The following is a 20,149-nucleotide window of genomic DNA, read 5'->3' as shown; positions in this document are numbered from 1 at the left end:
TTGCATCTGGCAGAATGTGCTGCAGTTTTTTAACCAGCAATAGATGGTCCTCATGGAATCTTATATTTTTAAATTCAAAAGCATTTTGAATAAGGACAAATGCAGGGCAGGTTGCCAGGTGCTAGCATAACATACTTCTATCTGAAGCCGAGACTTCTCCTGTTTAAGCAATGATATCTCTGTTTCGGCCTGAAATAGTCAATAGGCTGAATAAGAACCACATCTAGTGCAAACTGAATACTAGACAAAGCCTCCAAATCCAATGCTTACTATTTCTTTCGATCTGCGCAGATAACTGATGACACTTTGTAGATCATCTTCTGCATGTGAATTATCAGTACGATGTGATGAAAGCCCAGCAATATTCCGTTCTTTCTCGGCTAACCGAATGTGTAAAGCTTCTAACTGATTGTGTAGAATTCTATTCTGCACTCATAACAAAATAGAAATCATGAAAAAATGCATGCTAGTCAAACTCAGAATCATTAATTGTGAAAAGAATAGCATTAAGAAGCAGTGAAAGCACAGACTCCCAATATATGCCTAGTTGAAGTAGACCATAAAAATACATACGTCCACAACCGTCACTAACCAATTTCATCTTCAAATTATTTACTACTACAAATGAGACATTTATCTAGCTGGAGAGTTCAAGCCTTTTTGCATGATACTCCCTACATTCCAAATTATAAAACATTTTGGCTTTTCTAGATACATGCTTTTACTATGTATCTAGACAAGTAGACATAGTGTATATCTAAGTGCATATATAGCAAACACTATGAATACAGAAAAGCCAAAATGTATGTAATTTTAAATGGAGGGAGCTGTGTTTTCATTATCATCCGACTAATCGCGATTAGTCGGGCTGGTAGGTTTTGGGTGGTCAATCAGGGCAGGCGACCCGATTAGGACACTGGACACCTGATCGCCTTGGCCATCCGACTAGTTGCCGACTAGCTACGATTAGTCGCTCGTTCATCAGGAGATAATGTCCAACCAAGGTTCGACGCGCCTCAAATTTTTATGGGCTTTTTTCTGGCAAGCAGCCGGCTACAGAGAGGTGAAACGTCCGCCGGCAGCCTCAATAAAACCTTCCAAAATTCTAGATCTCTGAAATTCTCAATCGCTGTTCATTACTTGTTCTTCTAAATGTCCAAAATTCTAGAGTGGTAGTAAGTGTTTCTTTGCTGTTTTGAACACCAGCATTACTTTAGGGTCACTGGGGAGAAACTATTTTTAGATGGATGAACAAATATCTTCTCTTAAGTCAGTATTGCAAAATTCATGTCATGTTTAATCTTTACTTTATATATACCATATATACGATTAGTCACCTGGTCGGAACCCTAGGTCAACCAGCTGGTCGCTCGACCAGAAAACATAGGGAGTACCATACTGTGCTACGCTCATAATAGGGATGAAAACAGATGAAAGCGGGATCAAAAAAAGCCGGGAGCGGGAGCGGCAGGACCCAAAAAGCCGGGACCAAGATAGACGGCAATACGGAACGGGTAAATACGAGTGGGGATTCAGCAGAAACAGACATAAACCAGAATATTAAAACCAAACAGAGTACACAATAACACACTTGAAGTTACAGCTATTGAGTTATATTATTTTTTATATCTAAGATGTACTGTAATTTCCCGGTTATATGAAAATGGTTGGGACAAAAAAGGTAGAGGGTACAGGATTTATCCTGTCCAGTTTCATCCCTAACTGACAACAATTACTTGTTCCAAATATATGTCTACACCCCAGCAGTAACAATATGTCCACTACAAATTAACACTTGAAGTAGGCATGTGCTATGAAAAGAAAACAAAAGGTGAATGTCCAGCATGCAGTTACAACAGGCAGAAAATTACTTAAACAAGAATAACAAACATCAAATGTAATAAAAAAACTTTTTGTGGTAGTGTATTAGATATTCAACACAAAAATTGCTAAATAACCTGATCATTAAGCTCATTATACTTCTGCAGGGCATCGTCCTTCTCTTTCAATAAGCCTATCTTTTCTTGTTCAGCAGAAGATCTTAGACATTCCTGAAATGATTGCAGTATGAATTAGTTACGTAAGAAACAGAACAATGGAAACTACAAAATTCAATGCAACATTGATAATGTACACCGGTAGGCGGTAGCACATCAAGAAATCGATACATTTTTTCTCAAAAAAAATGCACGAAGAGGCCAAATTTGATTTTATTTCTGATTGCTTTGCTCACTTCTCGCAAAATAAGGAACCATATATAATCAAAATTTAACAAAAATAACACATGTGCTAACGATATACCCAGCATTAAAAGTATATTATAGCATTAGAAAACCACAGAATATAGATAAACTCAAAGTCCACCAAAGAAAACAGAGGTGGCATTCTGGGAACCCAAGCCAGGCATACAACAACACAAGCGAAATCTTTTCGTCCCAAGCAAGTTAGGTTAGGCTAGAGCTGAGACCCAACACAAGCCACAAATCAAGTTCAGGCACATGGATAGTTGTTTTCCATTCGCTCCAATTCAAGGCTAAATCTTTGGGTATATTCCATTCGATCAAACGGCATTGGACAAGTTTTTCTTCAATTGGTGTTACCCCTAGCCTACCACGTATATATCTAATCATACATGGGTTACCGATATCCGTGCGGGGGGCTTACTGTCCAAGTTCTGGTCGAATATCTGAGAATTTTGGAGTTGGTTGATGCTGTTATTCTGCAACCAGGAGTTCTTGATCAATTCGTTTGGTCGAATATCTGAGAATATCTGAGTACTCTTATCAATCTGAATCTGCTTATCGGGTTTTCTTCTTAGGGACAATTAAATTTGGGCCTTGGAAAAGGATCTGGAAAAGCTGGCCACCCCTCCGGTGCAAATTCTTCATCTGGCTGCTGTTAAAGAATAAATGTTGGACGGCGGATCGCTTGGCTAGACGTGGGCTCCCGCATTCTATTATCAGTCCTCTTTGCGACCAGGAGCAGGAGACCATGCAGCATCTTCTTATCTCCTGTGTTTTCCCACGTGAAGTTTGGGCCATGGTATTCACTTGCTTGGGGCTGCCTACACATATCCCGCAGCCCAGTGGAAGGAGTTTTTCAGGCTGGTGGTTTGGGGTAATCAATCAAGTTCCTAAGGAGGTCAAGGGCATGAATTCCTCGATCATTTTGGTAGCCTGGAAAGTCTGGAAACACAGGAATGAGTGTGTGTTTGAGGGCTTTAGTCTGTCGTAAAATTGTGCAGGAAGACAACCTGTGGTGTCTTGCTGGTAATTCAGCGCTTAGCCTTCTGTGTGCGATGTTGGTGGGGCTGGGTTCTTGAGCAGTCCCCCTGGTTGTGTTTAGGTCTTTTTTCCTCCTGAGTGTGGCGCGCCTGTGTTTGTAAGACTGAGACTGTGTCTGTATGGTGTTGGCATCGTCCCCCACATGTTTTCCCTTGCTTAATAAAATGACATGCAGCTCTCTTGCGTCGTTCCAAAAAAAAACTCGATCCCTTCTTGCATGGCCACAAAACCAACGCAACCCGCAATACTTATCTGTTGAACATAACGTCTTTTTGTAGGCCAACATTCTCCACCATACAACATAGCAGGTATAATCATCATCCTATAAAAATTGCTTTTTAGCTTACGTGGTACCCTCTTGTCGCATAGGAAACTAGATGATTGGCATCACTTCCTCCACTCAGCTTTGATTCTAGGGCTAACATCATAAAAAATATCTCCATCTCTCTGTAGCACTGATCCGAAATATTGAAAGTTATCCTTCTTAACCACTACTTAACCCTCCAAAGTAACATCTCCTTCCTCATTTGTAGTAGTGCCGAAGTCAAAAAATAAAATGTATTTGGTTTTAATTCTACTAAATCTAAAACATTTGGACTCTAGAGTCTCTAGCCACAACTCTAGTTTCCAATTTACTCTTGCCCAGCTTTCATCAACTAGCACTACATCATCCGCAGAAAGCATATACCAAGGGATATCTATTGTATGTCACATGTGACTTCATCCATCGCTAGGACAAAAGGTAAGGGCTCAAAGCTAACCCTTGATGTAGTCATATTCTATTCAGGAAGTCATATGTGTCCCCATCACACTAGTAACAACATTGTTGTACGTCTTTAATGAGTCCAACTCCAACATACTTCATTATAACAACTTTATGTTTGTCCAAAGCTCACCACGTAACATTCTTTGATATTTTGTCATAAGCCTTTGATTCCAACGTATTTCATTATAACAACTTTACGTTTGTTCAAAACCCAACATGTAACATTCCTTGGTATTTTATCATATACGTCTTCTCCAAAGCAATGAAAACTATGTGCATGACCTTCTCATCCCTATACCGCTCCATCACTTGTCTTATTAAAAAAAATGCTTCCAGGGTTAACCTTCTGGGCATGAAACCGAAATCCTCTATTTCTCTCAGATGATTCTCTCATATAGCTTCATAGTTCATACTTCATAGTGTGGCACGTCAACTTAATAACCCAAAACAGCCATAAAACCACAAAAGCAAGAAGTTGAGTATAAAAGATGAAATAGGAATAACAATAAGTCGGACAAGAAATGCAAAATTAACATAACCAAGCTTTGATCACATTGGGTTTGACTGGTTGATTGGTTGCCTGTATTAGCCTTTATCCAGGCTTGTACAGTACAGTGCAGTTTGCTCATGTTCGGTCGCCTGCATAGGCTCTTATGCAGGCTTTCACAGTTCTCTGCAATAGCTAGTACGCTAGATTTGGTCATATTACACAATGCAGGTTTGCACAAGCCAGTCGCACACAAAAAATGAAATATTCTTACCCCAATAGTGCTACTAGAAATATGAGACTTCAACTAGAACATGGAGGTGAATATAGGCAGCAAAATGTAAACAACCAAATACAAATTTATCAAATGTTGTTTGCCTGTGCAGCAACTCATTGGATATTTTTATGTTAGCTCAGGTTATGCTACATATATTTTAATGCAGGCTAAGGCTAATGCAAGCAACCAATCAGCCTCATTGCTTGTTAAAACCAGCAACAATAGCAATCATGGATTTGGTTATCCAAAATACTTGTACGAGAATGATAAAAATAGATGTTCACATTTAATATTAAAATCAGCAACAATATTGTTTGAGAACATGGGTAATCAAAAAGTAATTTTGCAAAAACAATTACATCTATATATTGACAATAAATATAGGAAAAAGTCCAAATTACTCCCCTCTCCCATGGACAAATGTTCACATAATGTTTTTGGTTCAATTTACCCCTCCATTCCTTTGAATTGGTTCGGCTTACCCCTTAAGAAAATTTGCCTTTTCGTTTCTCCATGCACAATTTAAAATTCAAGTTCATATTTTCTAAGGTGATCGAGGACATCATAACCTATGTTAGAAAAATATGTTAATTTTTTTATCATGATTTCATATTTAGTTTAGTACCATTGAAGTTATTACCTTATCTAATCCCTAACCTATCCTCCTGCATTTTCAAGAAAAAAATCCCTAACCTATCAAAATAATTGTAAAAATCATAATATATTTTCCTAGATTATATTATGCTATTATCTACTAACCAACAAAATCTGAACTGAAAACTCAGTTTGCACAAAAAGAAATGAAAAAAACAAGTTTTGTTAAGGGGTAAAGTGAACCAACTCAAAGGAGTGGAGGGTAAAATGAACTAAAAAATACTTTAGGCTTTGTTTGGGTACTCTAGTATTCACCCCAATCCACGTGTATTTACACCCCAATCCACCTCAATACACGTGGATTGGGGTGAATACTGAGTAACAAAACCTTAGGGGTTACATGAACATTGTCCATCGGTGGGGGGAGTAAATTGGACTTTTTCCATAAATATTCGACTTATCAGCAGCAGGCCCACCACGGCTACCAAATAATGAAACAGTGAATAGACCACCATTTCATCCAAACTCAGGCTTCATGTTTCGATAAGGAAGGTGTTTATGAAGACCAGGAGCTATGTAAGTGGCATGCACACAGCCGACAAAAACTCAAAAAGTCAAAAGGTATATTTGTGTGACTAAAATATGACATAGATTCTGAAAAAAAATAGCCCAAAAAATAGTTACATAGTAAGAGTGGTAGGGCAAGTTACATTTTCATTTTTCAGTGCATCTGCAGTCTGGCGAAGTACAGTGATTTCATGCTGCAACGAAGATAGCTGCTTAGAAGTATTTGTCAACTCCTGTATCGTCTCAGATTGCAGAATAACCTAGAGAAGACAAGTGTAAACATGAATATAGATTAGTATAAACCCATGCATTCATATACTTGTGATGTTCACAATAAACGTAAATTAGAAAGATGATATGAATCAACAACAACAACAACAAAGCCTTTTAGTCCCAAGGAAGTTGGGCTAGGCTATGAATCAATTATGGATATATAATAATCTTCATAATTTAAAAAACTGAGTTTGTGCTTTGCTGTGGTGGCGGCTAGTGGTATGTTGCACAATAGTGTTGCCTCCACCTTGGAAGATCTCTCTATGTCTGTGGCTGATTTTTTTGTGCATTTGTACATGTGTACGTGACAAAAGAAAATCTACATAGTATATAAATTCAATTGCTTTTATCATAGGGAATTTTTGGCTTGTTGACTTAATAGTTGCACAGCTAGGTTAATGAAAAGTTAGTAAACAATTCATAGGATAGTAGATAGTGATTCCATTTATTTAAAAAACATGGCAACGCACAGGCCCATGACTAGTCATCGCTAGTAGCCTAGTATATGAACTACAATTCGAATGCACATCCTTGTTTGCAACTTTCCAAATAAGAAAGCCAACATATTGGCATGAGTCGTTACTATTAAGCTAGCTGATTCTAAATGATTATAGCATTATTATACAATGAATTATTCTACAAAATCACTTATGCAAAGCATGATGAAACCAGAAGCAGCACCGATCGAAACAATGGTGGCCCACAAGAAAAGTTGGTTCGCATCAGCACACGTATAAAAGAAAAAAAACCTGGCGTTCATAATTATCTTGGGCAGTTCGCCAGCGCTTATACTGCTCATCAAGTGAACTCTTTGACAAAGCCAATTCAATTTCCAATTTTTCTAACTGTGGTCTGTTAAGAAAAACAAAACAACAGCAAAGAAGTCAATTCATGTACAAGTACACTGAAGAAGTATTTCTGACAGGTTTAGAGTAAACCAATGCTTACAGTTTCTGAGAAACTTCTGTTCTTAAAACAGAAATTTCATTCATGAGAGAAGTGATGTGCTTCTCTTTAGATTCAATTGCATTGGCAGCTTCTTCACACTTAATGACATAACTCTTCTCCATTTCTGATAACTTATCCCTCAAGTTAACAATCTCATCTTCCAAGGCTTTCCTGCCAACCTCGGTCTATACATGAAAAGTACCTTAAGTCAATGTGCATATGCATAATAGAGTCTTCAATGTAACATATGCAAAATTTTAGTACCTCAGCCTTGTAGTCCTGATGTGCAGATTCCAATTGCTTCAACGCAACTTCATTTGAGTGTGCGATTTCTTTGTACTGTACAAGATTTCATGTTGCATGATTCAGGAGATCCATACATAGTGAATAAGCAACTTTCATAGAAGGCAAAATTAAGGTGTTGTCATCATAAATAAGCCGCCCTCTCATTTAAAATATTATGAACAGGGCACTCAGATCGGTAACAGGAAAGATAAGGGAGGAAACATAGAATAACGCTTTATAATTAAGAACTAATAGTGGTAAAGGTCATTTTAACTTTCCCTTTAGTTTTTCAGTGCATAGAAACATTTTTACATCTACGTAAAGCATGATCCTCTGGACTTCAACAAGGTGAGAGACAGGCACCTGAACCATGTAGTTCTTATTTGCTTGTGCTTCCTCCTTGTATTTTTCTAACTCCTCTTTCAACTGGAATAGTTCATCATTCTCCTATTGGTGACCAAGACACCAAGTGTCAGGCAATCAGCAAGTTAATACACAATGAGCTGCATAAAGTAACACTTGGCACAGGAGGGTAGGGGTGCGGCAATGACTTGTGCAAAGATTCAATGGTGCATTGATGCTTCAGAAGAACATGGAAAGACAAGGATATAAAAAATATAGATCCCATTTAATCTAAATGTCAACACTGTAGTCCTTACAATTACCCCGCAGAATGTAGATACAAGATTATTGGAGAACAAACCCATAGATACATAGTTAATGGCATACAACAACAACAAAAATAGCTCACCTCAGATGCGGCTGAGATTTCATGGCAACCATCCCTTGAAATGGCCTGATAGAATAACAGCACAATTAGGAGCTTACATGGTAATGATCTTTCTAATACAGCATATGATCTGGTCTTATGATTGTACGAGGTTCGAAGTGGCCATTTTTAAAATTTGGCCATGAACAGCAGACAACACATGATGGATATGTCTTATATCATGCCCTCCCTCTCCTACCAGATAGATAACATTTTTATTACTGCGGTCCATACTATATTTTATATTTTCCCAAACTGGCAAGATACCTGATATGGGATTTAAACAAATATTTTTTAAAAAACTAATACAACTTTTAAAAAATATAATCTTATGAAAGTAATTTTGATGAAAAATCTAACATTATTTGTTCGGAAATATTTACAAAAAGGAATACATCAGCATCACCACTCCAAAAACTAAACATAGTGCTTTCTGTGTTGCAGTATATTCAAAAATAGGTAAGCTGCAACAACAACCACAGCATATGGTTGCAGCCCATCAATTTAATATTAACTATTACTCCCTCCATTCCAGATTGTAAGTCATTTTGGTTTTTTAAACTACGTATCCATTCATAGTGTATATCTAGAAAAGCCGAAATGACATAGCATATATCTAGAGAAGCCCGTCATGACAAAACAATTGCTCTTCAATATGTGCCCTCTGAATCGCAAGTCAAAGATTTCTTCACTACAGCACAAAGTCGAGAGCAGCATCAACTTCACTTACTAAAGGGTGGGGAGGGTGGGGGTTAAGTATGTCAGTGCCATTAGCCCATATATATTCTAGGCCTATATGGCCCATGAGTTCTCTATATATTGTTGTCATCCCCAAGGGACAAGACAGACTCTCAGATTCCAAAGGTTAGTAACAAGTAGGAGTATTAAGGATTTCGCTTTTCAACTTAAAACATATAGTACTGTACTTCTGTAGCGTTTAATATCCTCAAAATGGCATGCACTTTGGTCACTATACAAAGCAATCATCTCACATAGCCTAAAATGGTTCACCAATAAGAAGTGCACATATGTGAACAACTATGAAGATTGTCAGCGCTAAAAATATGACTGGTTTCTGATATTCAATGCTTGCAAAATCACAGTTTTGTACTCATTTGTATCTACCTTTCTCGATTTCACCTTTGCCTCTAGATCAGAACACTTGGCCTGCATAAAGAGAAACAAGCCAAATATGCCCCATTCTCAAATAAAATACTATCAGTCCAGTACAATAAAAATATTTCAACAAACCTCCGCAATGGCAGCCCTTGCTTCAGCATCAGAAACAGCTTTCCACGAGTTATTTAGCTCTTTTCTCATATCCTCTACCTGCTTCATGCAGCTGTCGAAGACATTTTTCTTGTCAAGAGACAAAACACGGACATGATCTCGTTGCTCTTGAAGCTCCTTGTTAAGCTCAGCCCAATCCCTCTGCAGAATGATTAAGTTTGTGAATAAATGGATACCTAGGTAAGATTAAGTGAAAGGAAAAGTAATGCAGATAACTCATGCTAAGATTTGAGCTGTTACAAGCTTGAACACAAGATAGACGATCAAAAATATTAAACCCATGAAAACATAGACACAAAACAAAACACTAGTGACAATCCCTAAAAAATAAAATACAAGTAATCATCACTGCGGAAAAGTAGCAAGGAGGAAACTTACTTCCAGTCGCTTAATGTGTTCCTCATGATTTCTCCTTTCCATGGACCTAGCATTCTAAACAATCCACAGGTTAACAAGGAGGCAACATATAATCTAAACCTTTCCATGACTCGTCTTTAAGCCTAAAACTGCATACCTCTTGGACCTCCTCAGTGGTATGGATTGTGTCGATTGTGGCCTGAAAAGCACTATATCAGATATATATATACACACAGAAAGAAGAGCGAAATGACAAGAAAATAGTAATACAATAATACACTGCAAATTTGGTCCCATTCCAACTTGGCACCAGAGCCAGTTTCTCTCTCCTCTCTTTCCCTCCCCATAGCCGTCGGCCCTGTTTTCAAGTCGGCGACTAGTCGTCCGGTCGGTCCTAGGAGCTCGACTTGGGGAGCCGGCTCGACTTTTCTAGCAAGTCGGGCGACTTGTCAACGACTGGAAATTCTCAGTCGGCTAGTCGTCGACTTGGTCTGGCAAGTCGGCCGACTTGTGCCCCAGTTCAGCCCAAAGGCCCATTACACAACATATTTTCTTTATTTGGGAGAAAATGAAATGGGTGATCTTGATTTGGGAGATATTTAGGGTATCTACTATCTAGCTGCAGCAGCAGCTTAGCTATCTAATGGAGCTTATTTCCTTTCAAGTTTGAACTATATTTTCTTGCTATTTGTTTTTCAATTTGAACTATATGGCTGTTATGACTTATCACTTATATGGCTGATTTGGTTCAGTTTGAGACTTCAAACGAGGTAAGACTTGCTGTTTATTTCAGTTTCGTTCAGTTTCAACCTTCAAATGAGGTAAAACATGCTCTTTCTTCATATATAAATGGTATATTGTCTATTAGAAGCCATTATATAGGCAAAACAGCCACTATATTGGCAAGTCGACGACTAGTCGACTGACTTATCGACTAGTCACCAAGTGTCGGTGCCTTGTCAACTCGACTCGACTTATCGACTTGAAAACCATGGCCGCCGGCCTCTCTGCCCAAGGCCGGCCCGCCCACCCTCAGTTGTTGGTGTCGCTCGCCGAGCAGCCTCCTTCCAATGTCGGCCATCCCTAACGTAGGCCCGCGCAGCGACGTCGGCCACCCTAGACCCCCCCCACCGTGTGGCTCCCCTCCGTCTGCCGACCTCCTGCGCGCGCATCTCCGTCGTCGGTCAACCTCAACCCGCGGGCGGATTCCCCGTCGTCGGTTGTCCTACACGCACGGCTTGGCCCACCGGATCACCACTGCCGACCACCCTTTCCTCGCGTCGCGGTCCGCCTGGCCCCTCCCTGCGGCCTTCCTGCTCGTACTCGGCCCTCCTGCTCGCCGACGGTGCCCACGAGCCGCCGGCTCGGCCCCCTTACTGTTGTGACCTTTCTGCGCTAACGTAAACATGTGTGAGCTCCCCTGCTAGACCCGTGTCGCCCTCCTCCTCGCCGTTCCAGCCCGACACGCCCCTCCCTGTCCCTCGTTCCCCTGGCTCCTGTGCACGAGCTCAGCTTTCCAGGTGCTCGCCTCCCTGTCTCTCCTCCGGTATGGACGCAACTGTTGGTCTCCCCTTGATCACTGGTCGTGGACTCCTTGTGAATGCTCCCCACGCTACTGCGACGGCTCCTCCTGGCTTCGCACCCGCATGGTCGTTCTTCCCAAGTCCCTCGCCATATTCCCCTCAGTCGGTTCCCCCGTTGGCATCCTTCTACGGAGTCCCACATCCTCCGCACCTCTAGCTTCGCCTCCGGAGACTCCTCCCGCAGTCGCAGCTCCCGCCCCAGGCCCCATGTCTCTGCGCGTCCTCCTCCCCGACAGCCAGCTTGTCCGGGGAATTTTCTTGACCTTCGACCATGCTTATCAATCCACTAGCATCGATTATGATCTCCGACTAGACTAGACCAATCAGAAACCAAGTCGTCCAGTTAGGCGTCGTTTATTAGTCATCCCACTTAGGTGATGGACAACTAGCAAAGCAGATGTGGAACTCATCATGGGCTGGCAGACAGTCACTTGGCCACTTGGGCTTATTGTTTTTCATCCGAATAGGGTTTCATATCTCTTCTAATCTTGTTATCTCCTGTTTGATTCACTTCCCTGCAGACTGCAATCGTCGCCCACAGAGTTCATATAGGTGGATGAAGTTGTTGGATGCTGCAACCTTCTCAATCGCAGCCACCTCCTTCCTTCCCAGTCACGGCTACCGTCTTCCTTCCCAGCCACAGCCACCTCCTTTCATTGTATCTGCTGGCCAGGAGCCCGCACAGAGGAAGTTGCCAATCCAACCCATCCCCACCGCAGTCAAGCGTCGCTGGATGTCTGCCTGTCCTTCAAGCGTTGCCCACTGTCAGGTCACACCTCCTGTTCCATTGGATTTTGAACAATAGCACCACCTCTGATGGTTAGTGACCTCCACATCATTTTGCTCCTAAGTTTCCTTGCTCCGAGCCCCCCTCTTATGGATCTATTTTTCTAGTAGCTCTTAGCTCTGCTTATCTTCTCTTCCCTCGATTTCAGTACTTCCATGCTCTGGTTCCCTGAGAACAGAGACAGTAGACCATCTATATGTGCACTGCTGCCCTTGTGTAAATGTGGATCAGCGCTGGCATGCGGTGGTGAAAGTGTTAATGCATGAGCCTGACTGAGAAGTAGGTGCTGCAGCTGCATCAGGTGTCACTCCAGATATTTCATCACTAGCAAAAAAGGCTATTGCTACATACTATATACATTGTAGGGTTTCCGCAGCTCTCTGTCAGGCAAGGGAGGAACAGCAGTTGTGGGAAATGGCGGGAGCTAAGGGTCTCTCCTTTCTTGCAGCCACCACATGTGTCTCTTAGCTGCTCGTTGTAGGGTTGTAATTGTTTCTTCTAGAATCATGGATAGTTTCTTATTTCTTTGTTGTAAACCTCCTTAGGAGGGTATTCGTGTACCAGGGTCTATTTTGGACCTTTTTCCTTCTTAATATAATGATGTGCAGTTCTCCTGCACGTTCGAGAAAAAAACATACTACATACATTATATCAGTTCCGGTATATAGAGGATGATCTACGACTAGGGTTGACTAGGATCGACCTATCCAGATGATCAACGACAAATCAGCTTACCAGTGCCATGGTGACTAGGGTCAATCAGACGTTTGGAAACATTGTGCATAACATACGAGAGAACAAAACTCAAAAAAGTTGGTTCTCATAGTTTCTTACCTGTGCAACAATAATCCTTCTGTTGCATAGTTTCTTACCTGTGCAACAATAATCATGGTACCATGCCATTACATAGATCTAAGAAATGTGACAGGACGCGACACCAACTTGAAGAAAGTGTCTTATATAAAAGGTAGAAAGAACAACATATTTTACAGCTATTTCTCATGGTTTGGGATATAAGCAGAGACTTACACCAACGATAAAAAATCCAAATATGTCTTACCGACTACTACCACCATCACACAAAAAAATGCAACTCCAGCACACCATTCAAAGTTCGACTAAATTTATTTTTTAAAAAAAAGACAAATATTTTATGACGCCAAATAAGTTTCATTCTTTTGAGGACTGACTGAGGTAGTTGCATTTTCCTTGTGTATATGAAGATCAGTAAAAGTTTCCAAATGCCTTATTACAATATTAAATAAACATCATGTCCCGAAAGGTGAAAGCATCCAAAGATATTTTTGTTGTGAACAACCATCAAGACCATAGTCACAAGAAACGGGTATAGTGGTAGGACCCTCGACCCGGAAACGTCATCCCTGACCCGGGTACGCAGGGTCATTTTCGTTCCCACTATGTAAAAACCTCTCATAAGTAGCGTACCAGGTTCCTCGATCCCGTTCCTCGACCCTATCGGCCCAGGAACTTCGAGACTATGATAAAGACTTTCATTGGGAGGAAACCGGTTGCAAGTCTGGCATGGTGGCAGACCGCAGACGTAACAGCTGCAGCCAACGCTAGCCACACCAATAAATCTAGGTTAACAAACAGGGGTTTGTTTCCAAGATCAGCAAAAAGGTTGTGTTATATGCTATGTTTTCATCAAGTACACAAACTCTAAAAGATCCAGTCAGAACAGAGCTCCTGTCATGGCGGGAGATAAGAAGCCCCACAGCTGCCAGAACAGCAATCCATCACTCTTACACTTCCACTGCCATAAGCATCCAACCTCAAACCAATGAGACTACTACAATCTATCAAAGATTATATCAGATAGTGAAAATAACTTGCATGTTCTTCGACCATAAAATCAAGCAACTATCAAATACTGGGAACAAAACTTTGTAGATTTGGTTGAATGAGACTAATGGGGGATGAGAAGAGACACTCAGTAGGCTTTTTATAACAAATGTGCACAACTGCACATAACCAAAACATAATGAAGGATGAATCTACAAAAAAATAATTTGCATATATCGTACCTCAACAATATCAGCAAGATAAGAACTGATAGATGTAAAATGACACCCGATCCAATAAAACTTGTATATATGGCAATGAGAAAAAAAATAAACCTGCAAACGATGCACTCGCTCCGTTAAATCACGGACTTCATCCAAAGCTCTTCTCTCTGACTTCTCTAAACTCTCTTTTGCATTCTTCAATGTGGACACCTAGAATGATGGGAAATCATGTCAGGATTCAGCATCATTATAATTATTTAATAGATGCACAAAATGCAAATGAACCTCCATTGATAGCTTCCTTAGATTCTCCTCTAAAGCTTGTTTAGAATCCAAATCTTCACGAAGTCTTCTTTCATAATCAACTACTAAACGAGTCAACTCCGCATTTCTAAGTGAAGCAGAGTTAGACTCCTTCCTCTGTAATTACAGAAGAATAAACCAAATCAGCATGAAGAATAACACACAAGAGTTCTCATCAAGAAATAAATGAAGATCTGAGTTAACTGTGCGAGTAATATAATTAAGAAGAGAAAACAATATTACAAAACAGAAAAAAGACCTGATGCTCAAGCTCCGCTGCAAACCCATTAAGCCGGTCCCGAGCAAAATCAGCTTCAAGCACCGCCTTATCACGCTCAGACCGCAGAGACTCAAGCTCAGTCCTGAATTGGCAACAGTAAGTATTGAGCGTATTTGAACTTTATCCAGAAATAGAATCATAGTCAAACTTCAATAAATATGCCATCTACAACCAAACAAAATAAAAGGCAAACAGAAGTGCAAGGAAAATTAAATTAACAGTGTATATCACCCGGTGTGGATGAGAACTGAAAGTTCCTACAACATGCTACCAGCATGAGACTACCGCAGACAAGGCTTCTATCAAACGGTAAAGTAGCTAGCTTTTTCGCAACAAAAAAATAGCACTTACTCCTCAAATCAACATCAACATAGCATTTTAGTCCCAAGCAAGTTGGGGTAGGCTAGAGTTGAAACCCAACAAGATGTCACCAAAAAGAGAAATAGAGAGAAAGGGGAGGGGAAAAGTTTTGAGAGCACTAAAAGGAAAAAGGCCTAATCACGGTTCGGGCACGTGGATAGCTTCTTTCCAAGCACTTCTATCCAAACACAACTCCATTGGGATATTCCATTCCTTCAAGTCCCTTTTGATTGCCTCCTCCCATGTCAAGTTTGGTCGACCTCTACCTCTTTTCACATTATTATCCCGTCTTATGATGCCTCTATGCACCGGTGCCTCTGGGGTCTCCGGTGGACATGGCCAAACCATCTCAACCGGTGTTGAATAAGCTTTTCTTCAATAGTTCATGAGTTTCTGACCTATAAAGCTACTGACAATCCCCTAGAAGCTTACTGCAGATCTTGTATGATGAAATAAAAAAAACATACACTGATCATTAGCTATGTGAAGTAAGCCAGATAAAACAATGAGAAAAGACAACCTCAATTTTGTCAACTCTTCATCAAGGCTTCTGGCTCGTTCAGAGACTTGCTCATAAGCTTTCTTCGAGACTTCCTATGCATTTCAGGTAGAAAACACTTGATGGAATAGATCGAAAAACACTGTATCCATATAGGCTGCATAAGAAGTAACATCCAGAAAATTACCTGTGATCCTTCAAACAGAACCATCAGGTCTGTTCTGCTGCTATCTAAAGAATAAAAAAGGAAAGTGTGAGGCAAAATTAACATCCAAGAGCATCTGTGAAGTACAGGTGCCTTGACATACGCCACCACAACACAGTCAACCCCAAACAAATACAAGTTATTCAACTAATGGGCAGGACAAATCAAAATAAAAGGCATAATAGAACAAACCTTGCAGAGTAGTGGGTGCCGATTCAACATTTGAACGAGCCTTCTGCTGCTCCTCACAAAGTTTCCGATACATCGCCACCTACACAACAATAAAGAATAACAATAGGCTACCTTATGATTCATGGTACATGCAGCAATTAGTATAATTATGTTTTCAACACAAAAAGATTTTCTGTCTTCGAAAGAAGAATATGTAAGACATACAGATCGATGGAGAGATTCAATCATTATTGCTTGTTCTTCAGATTTCTTCATAACTTTTTCAACCCTGGACGCAGCAGCATCTGTAATTTTCTTCAACTCGATTTGGAAGCTCTCCTACAAAGGTAGGAATAAAAATAAGTGTCTTCACAATTGAAATTGAGAATATAGCTCGCAATTGACAAATTAAACAATTCAAATTTTGCAGTAAAAATAACAGTAACATATCACACTTACCCGTAGTTCCATATCCTTTTTGTCAAGATCGGCTGAGAGCATGTGAATTTGATTTCTTAGTTGAACATTTTGTTGAACTAACCCGTTGATGTCTTTAAAAGACATCTGCAAAGAGTACAATATGGTAAGACAAGACAACAACGTGATGCAAAATGTCTTAGAAAGGGATAGCCACAAGAGTATGAGACTTACATTGTCCTTGATATCATGCTCTACATTGGAAAGAACATTGACTAAGCTTGAAGAAGCGACATAACCTACATTAGGAAGGCTAGAACCACAACGAAGTTGTATGTCTTGGCATTCTTTTAAAAGGACAGCAACCTGCAAAGGACAGTGAAACATAAATCAGATCATGGATATGCAATACCATATGACCATTTTAATGCAGAAATTATGCAAAAAAAAACAAGCAGACTGCAGGGGCTCCCAAGGTCCCACCCACTGAAACTGCTCCAAATCCCATACATGACACATCTAAATCACAACGAACAATCTATTTGAATGTTCACAAGCACCTACGTAATTTTAATTTGAGATGTCAATAATGAAAACAAGCAGACTGAAATACAAATGTCAAGTTGAAGTGCTCACTTGTTTTTGCAGGTCATCTATTTCCTTCTGTGCCACGCTATGATCACGTTCCCGTCTTTTCAGCTCAGACTGAAAGGTATGTGGATGTTAAAACTGCATTCATTGAAACATATCAACGTGTAATACTTGCATATGTGTACCTTTAGATTCCTAACATTGTTTTCAAAATTGTCGTGCTCCAGCAATGCTTGCTGCAATTTCTGATCCATCATAGCATAAGCTTCAACCATCCTCTCATGTTCAGCTATAATCGCAAGAAAAAACAGAGATGAATCATACAGTAAGCAGTATTGTGGTGCTTTCATCTGGCAAGCAATGTTATTTCACTTGTGTGTTGCCTCAAGAGGTTAAGAACAATGAGAGCAAAACTTACCCCGTTCATCTAGGATAAGCTCGGCCTTCTCTTCTATTTCATGCAAAACCTGATGTGCAAGAGATATTCAGATACTCGACAGTGATTTAGATAAAACAGCACATACTTTTGCACAAAGGATCTCTTTAAAGGGAAAGACATTGCTGTTTCTGTGATCCTGTAGAAAAACTAGCATACTTCTTTTTAATTCCCATCAGATGATTCAAATTACTTTGCTCTCTAGATATAGAAATGATAACTGAAAATAGAGCTCCAAATGTCCACATGGTAATTTCTTATTTGCCATAGCAAAAAAAATCATCTTTTATTTTCTATTAATATTTTTTTTCGAAAAACGCAAGAGAACTGCGCCTCGTTATATTAAGAAGAAGAAACAAGGTCTAAGCAGACCAGATACAAAACGACCGACTTCCTTACGGAGGTCGAAAAACTAAAAAACCAAAATAGTTCATCTGAGAACAACAACAAACTACTGAAGAAAAACGTCCTCCGAGGCTAAACCTCGAGAAGGGGGGCAGACAGATAGGAAAGCCCTTTAGCTCCAGCCATTTCCCACATCCATCTTTCCTCCATAGCCATCCTAATGGCTAAAGTCACATTAGGAATCCAATTATCGAAGACACATCTTTTGTGGTGGTTCCAAATAATGTAAGCACCCATCGGAACCAGAGAATTCAGCCCCTTTCTAACCAGACCACTGGCCGAAATTTAACCTGTGCCACTGACAAAGGCAATTAGAATTCCAATGGCACAAAAGAAATTTAACCAATGATCACTTGGGTAAAATGAAGATGGGCAGTTGATAGGGTTTAGGGTTTAGAGATAGTAACAAGCACAATAACTAACCCTTTCCAAAACTGCTTCTGCATGTCTCCTTCCCCGCCTCTCATGAAGAAAAGCATCAGTAGCTTCTTGGTATTTCTCATAGATCTTAGCAAGCTGATAATGCAATGAATGTTACCAAGCAACATAAAGAGAGGTGAAAACAAAGAAAAAAAGAGTAGGAAAGATGTAGGACATACACTCCAACCATCACGAAGAAGAGAAGCAGCTAAAGCAGTACCAGAAACACCACTAGGTACCTTTGGAATAACCATTAGATCATTCTGATTAACTGCATCAGAAATAGGCCTGCAAAATAGGAGCGAGCTTTAGTGAAACACAGACTTTAAATATGAACAGCCATTTTGATTGATTCACTCATCTCTCGTCATTTTGCCTTTTCCTATTGTCTTTACTACTTCCTCAATAAATGTGACAATACAGAAAATGTGGATGGTTAACACAATACTGAATAATAATGATAAATCAGGGGGATGGACGCGTCAAGTGGAAATGGTTTGTATCATTATTTAACAATTATATGTCAACGACTGTTACAATATCTAGATTTCTAATAAGAAAGACGATGCCATAAATATTATTCTAGAATGCTCAGAACTGATGCTTTCTACATTCCCACATCCACCTCTATGAAAAATCTTCACTAAAAGTTGACCTAGATAACTAGAAAGTGTAATAAAACAAAAAGCTCAGGGGGTGCTACATTCACGAGTCATGACAATATTCCCATTCCATCTCCATATAAAATAACATGGAAAGGACTAAAGAGATCAACTTGCAACAAACTAAACTCCTAACAAGTTTTTAATCTTATCCTAGCATCATTGTTACTTAGGAATTAAGTTTCATATGCCCTATTGTACCCTCATCTCAGTTTGCATAGCCATACCACCAAAAGAGGCTGCAGTAGGACCACATATCATCTCAGTTAGCCCTACCAGCATCATCACATCCTCAGGGGGGAACAACTGCAGAACTGCTTGGACAAAACTCTGCCATGGGTCTGCTGCAAGCCAAGCAGAGCCAAGAACAGGGGACAGGCCACTAGTCCACATCCACCAAAAGTGGTTAATATGGAAGGGTGATACTACTTTTAATCATTTCAATAGAGTAGTTAACAGCTGGCGGTTTGATAAATATTTCAGAATCTTTTGTTTTCCTAGCATTTCAACTGGTTTGAATGTTTGATGTACCACATTTACAACCAACCCAAGAATTTAAGGGGGGTTGAGGACTTACAGTCTACATATTAGTTGCAAACTTTGAGGGGGTTTGTATTAGACATGCACCAAAGACAATCCTATCTAAAAGGATCTAACACAAAAATAAGGTAATGACATCCAATATAATTATATATACAAAGGTATTCCCACGAAAAAAGATCCACTTTTTAATCAAAGCACAACAAAGAAAAAAAAACACAATTGCATAACAAACCAAACTCTTGATGTTTGTGAAAACTGTAGGACTAAACAAAAGAAGTCAAGTGCTAGAGATCATACAGTCCTTGTACTGTTGTGTCTACTACATCAGAAGAGCCTGCTGCAATGCTGGTCAATGGAACGAGGCTCAATTCACTGGACTTCCTTGTATTCTCCAGATCAAATTCACACTTTTCAAGCTTCTGCTTCAAGTTGACAGCTTCCTGCGGTAATAAGATCACATATAACAATGTAAGAACATCCAAGATCTTGTTCCGGGTTATGGCAAGATTTAATAAACTTGTAAACAACTAAAATTTTGCAGGGGACATGAACATAAAAATAGA

At 39.9% G+C, this 20,149-nt stretch overlaps 1 protein-coding gene across 7 annotated transcripts in view; it reads right to left on the bottom strand.

Moving 5' to 3' along the window:
* Positions 1–20,149, bottom strand: part of LOC100193455 (Nuclear-pore anchor) — a 38,026-nt gene that overhangs the window by 15,156 nt on the left and 2,721 nt on the right. For 4 of the 7 annotated variants that reach the window (XM_008678332.4, XM_008678334.4, XM_008678333.2 and 1 more), the window contains exons 9-36: positions 19,884–20,026; positions 18,561–18,669; positions 18,385–18,477; positions 17,539–17,587; positions 17,306–17,409; positions 17,166–17,234; positions 16,764–16,895; positions 16,572–16,676; positions 16,338–16,451; positions 16,134–16,212; positions 15,924–15,967; positions 15,758–15,831; positions 14,857–14,959; positions 14,580–14,714; positions 14,406–14,504; positions 10,055–10,096; positions 9,919–9,972; positions 9,502–9,681; positions 9,376–9,417; positions 8,233–8,277; positions 7,845–7,928; positions 7,461–7,535; positions 7,197–7,381; positions 6,998–7,100; positions 6,119–6,235; positions 1,959–2,051; positions 271–426; positions 136–189 (exon numbers count right to left, since the gene is read on the bottom strand). In XM_008678332.4, coding sequence (XP_008676554.1) covers positions 136–189; positions 271–426; positions 1,959–2,051; positions 6,119–6,235; positions 6,998–7,100; positions 7,197–7,381; positions 7,461–7,535; positions 7,845–7,928; positions 8,233–8,277; positions 9,376–9,417; positions 9,502–9,681; positions 9,919–9,972; positions 10,055–10,096; positions 14,406–14,504; positions 14,580–14,714; positions 14,857–14,959; positions 15,758–15,831; positions 15,924–15,967; positions 16,134–16,212; positions 16,338–16,451; positions 16,572–16,676; positions 16,764–16,895; positions 17,166–17,234; positions 17,306–17,409; positions 17,539–17,587; positions 18,385–18,477; positions 18,561–18,669; positions 19,884–20,026 — 2,682 coding nt within the window. The remainder of the gene's footprint in view (positions 1–135; positions 190–270; positions 427–1,958; positions 2,052–6,118; positions 6,236–6,997; positions 7,101–7,196; positions 7,382–7,460; positions 7,536–7,844; positions 7,929–8,232; positions 8,278–9,375; positions 9,418–9,501; positions 9,682–9,918; positions 9,973–10,054; positions 10,097–14,405; positions 14,505–14,579; positions 14,715–14,856; positions 14,960–15,757; positions 15,832–15,923; positions 15,968–16,133; positions 16,213–16,337; positions 16,452–16,571; positions 16,677–16,763; positions 16,896–17,165; positions 17,235–17,305; positions 17,410–17,538; positions 17,588–18,384; positions 18,478–18,560; positions 18,670–19,883; positions 20,027–20,149) is intronic. The other 3 variants (XM_008678336.4, XM_020551289.3, XM_020551290.3) reach the window with 1 other exon arrangement.

Source organism: Zea mays, chromosome 4, assembly GCF_902167145.1.
Source record: "Zea mays cultivar B73 chromosome 4, Zm-B73-REFERENCE-NAM-5.0, whole genome shotgun sequence".
NCBI classification, from domain to species: domain Eukaryota; kingdom Viridiplantae; phylum Streptophyta; class Magnoliopsida; order Poales; family Poaceae; genus Zea; species Zea mays.
The sequence above is the reverse complement of the archived record's forward strand: the minus strand, read 5'-3'. Positions and strand labels throughout refer to the sequence as shown.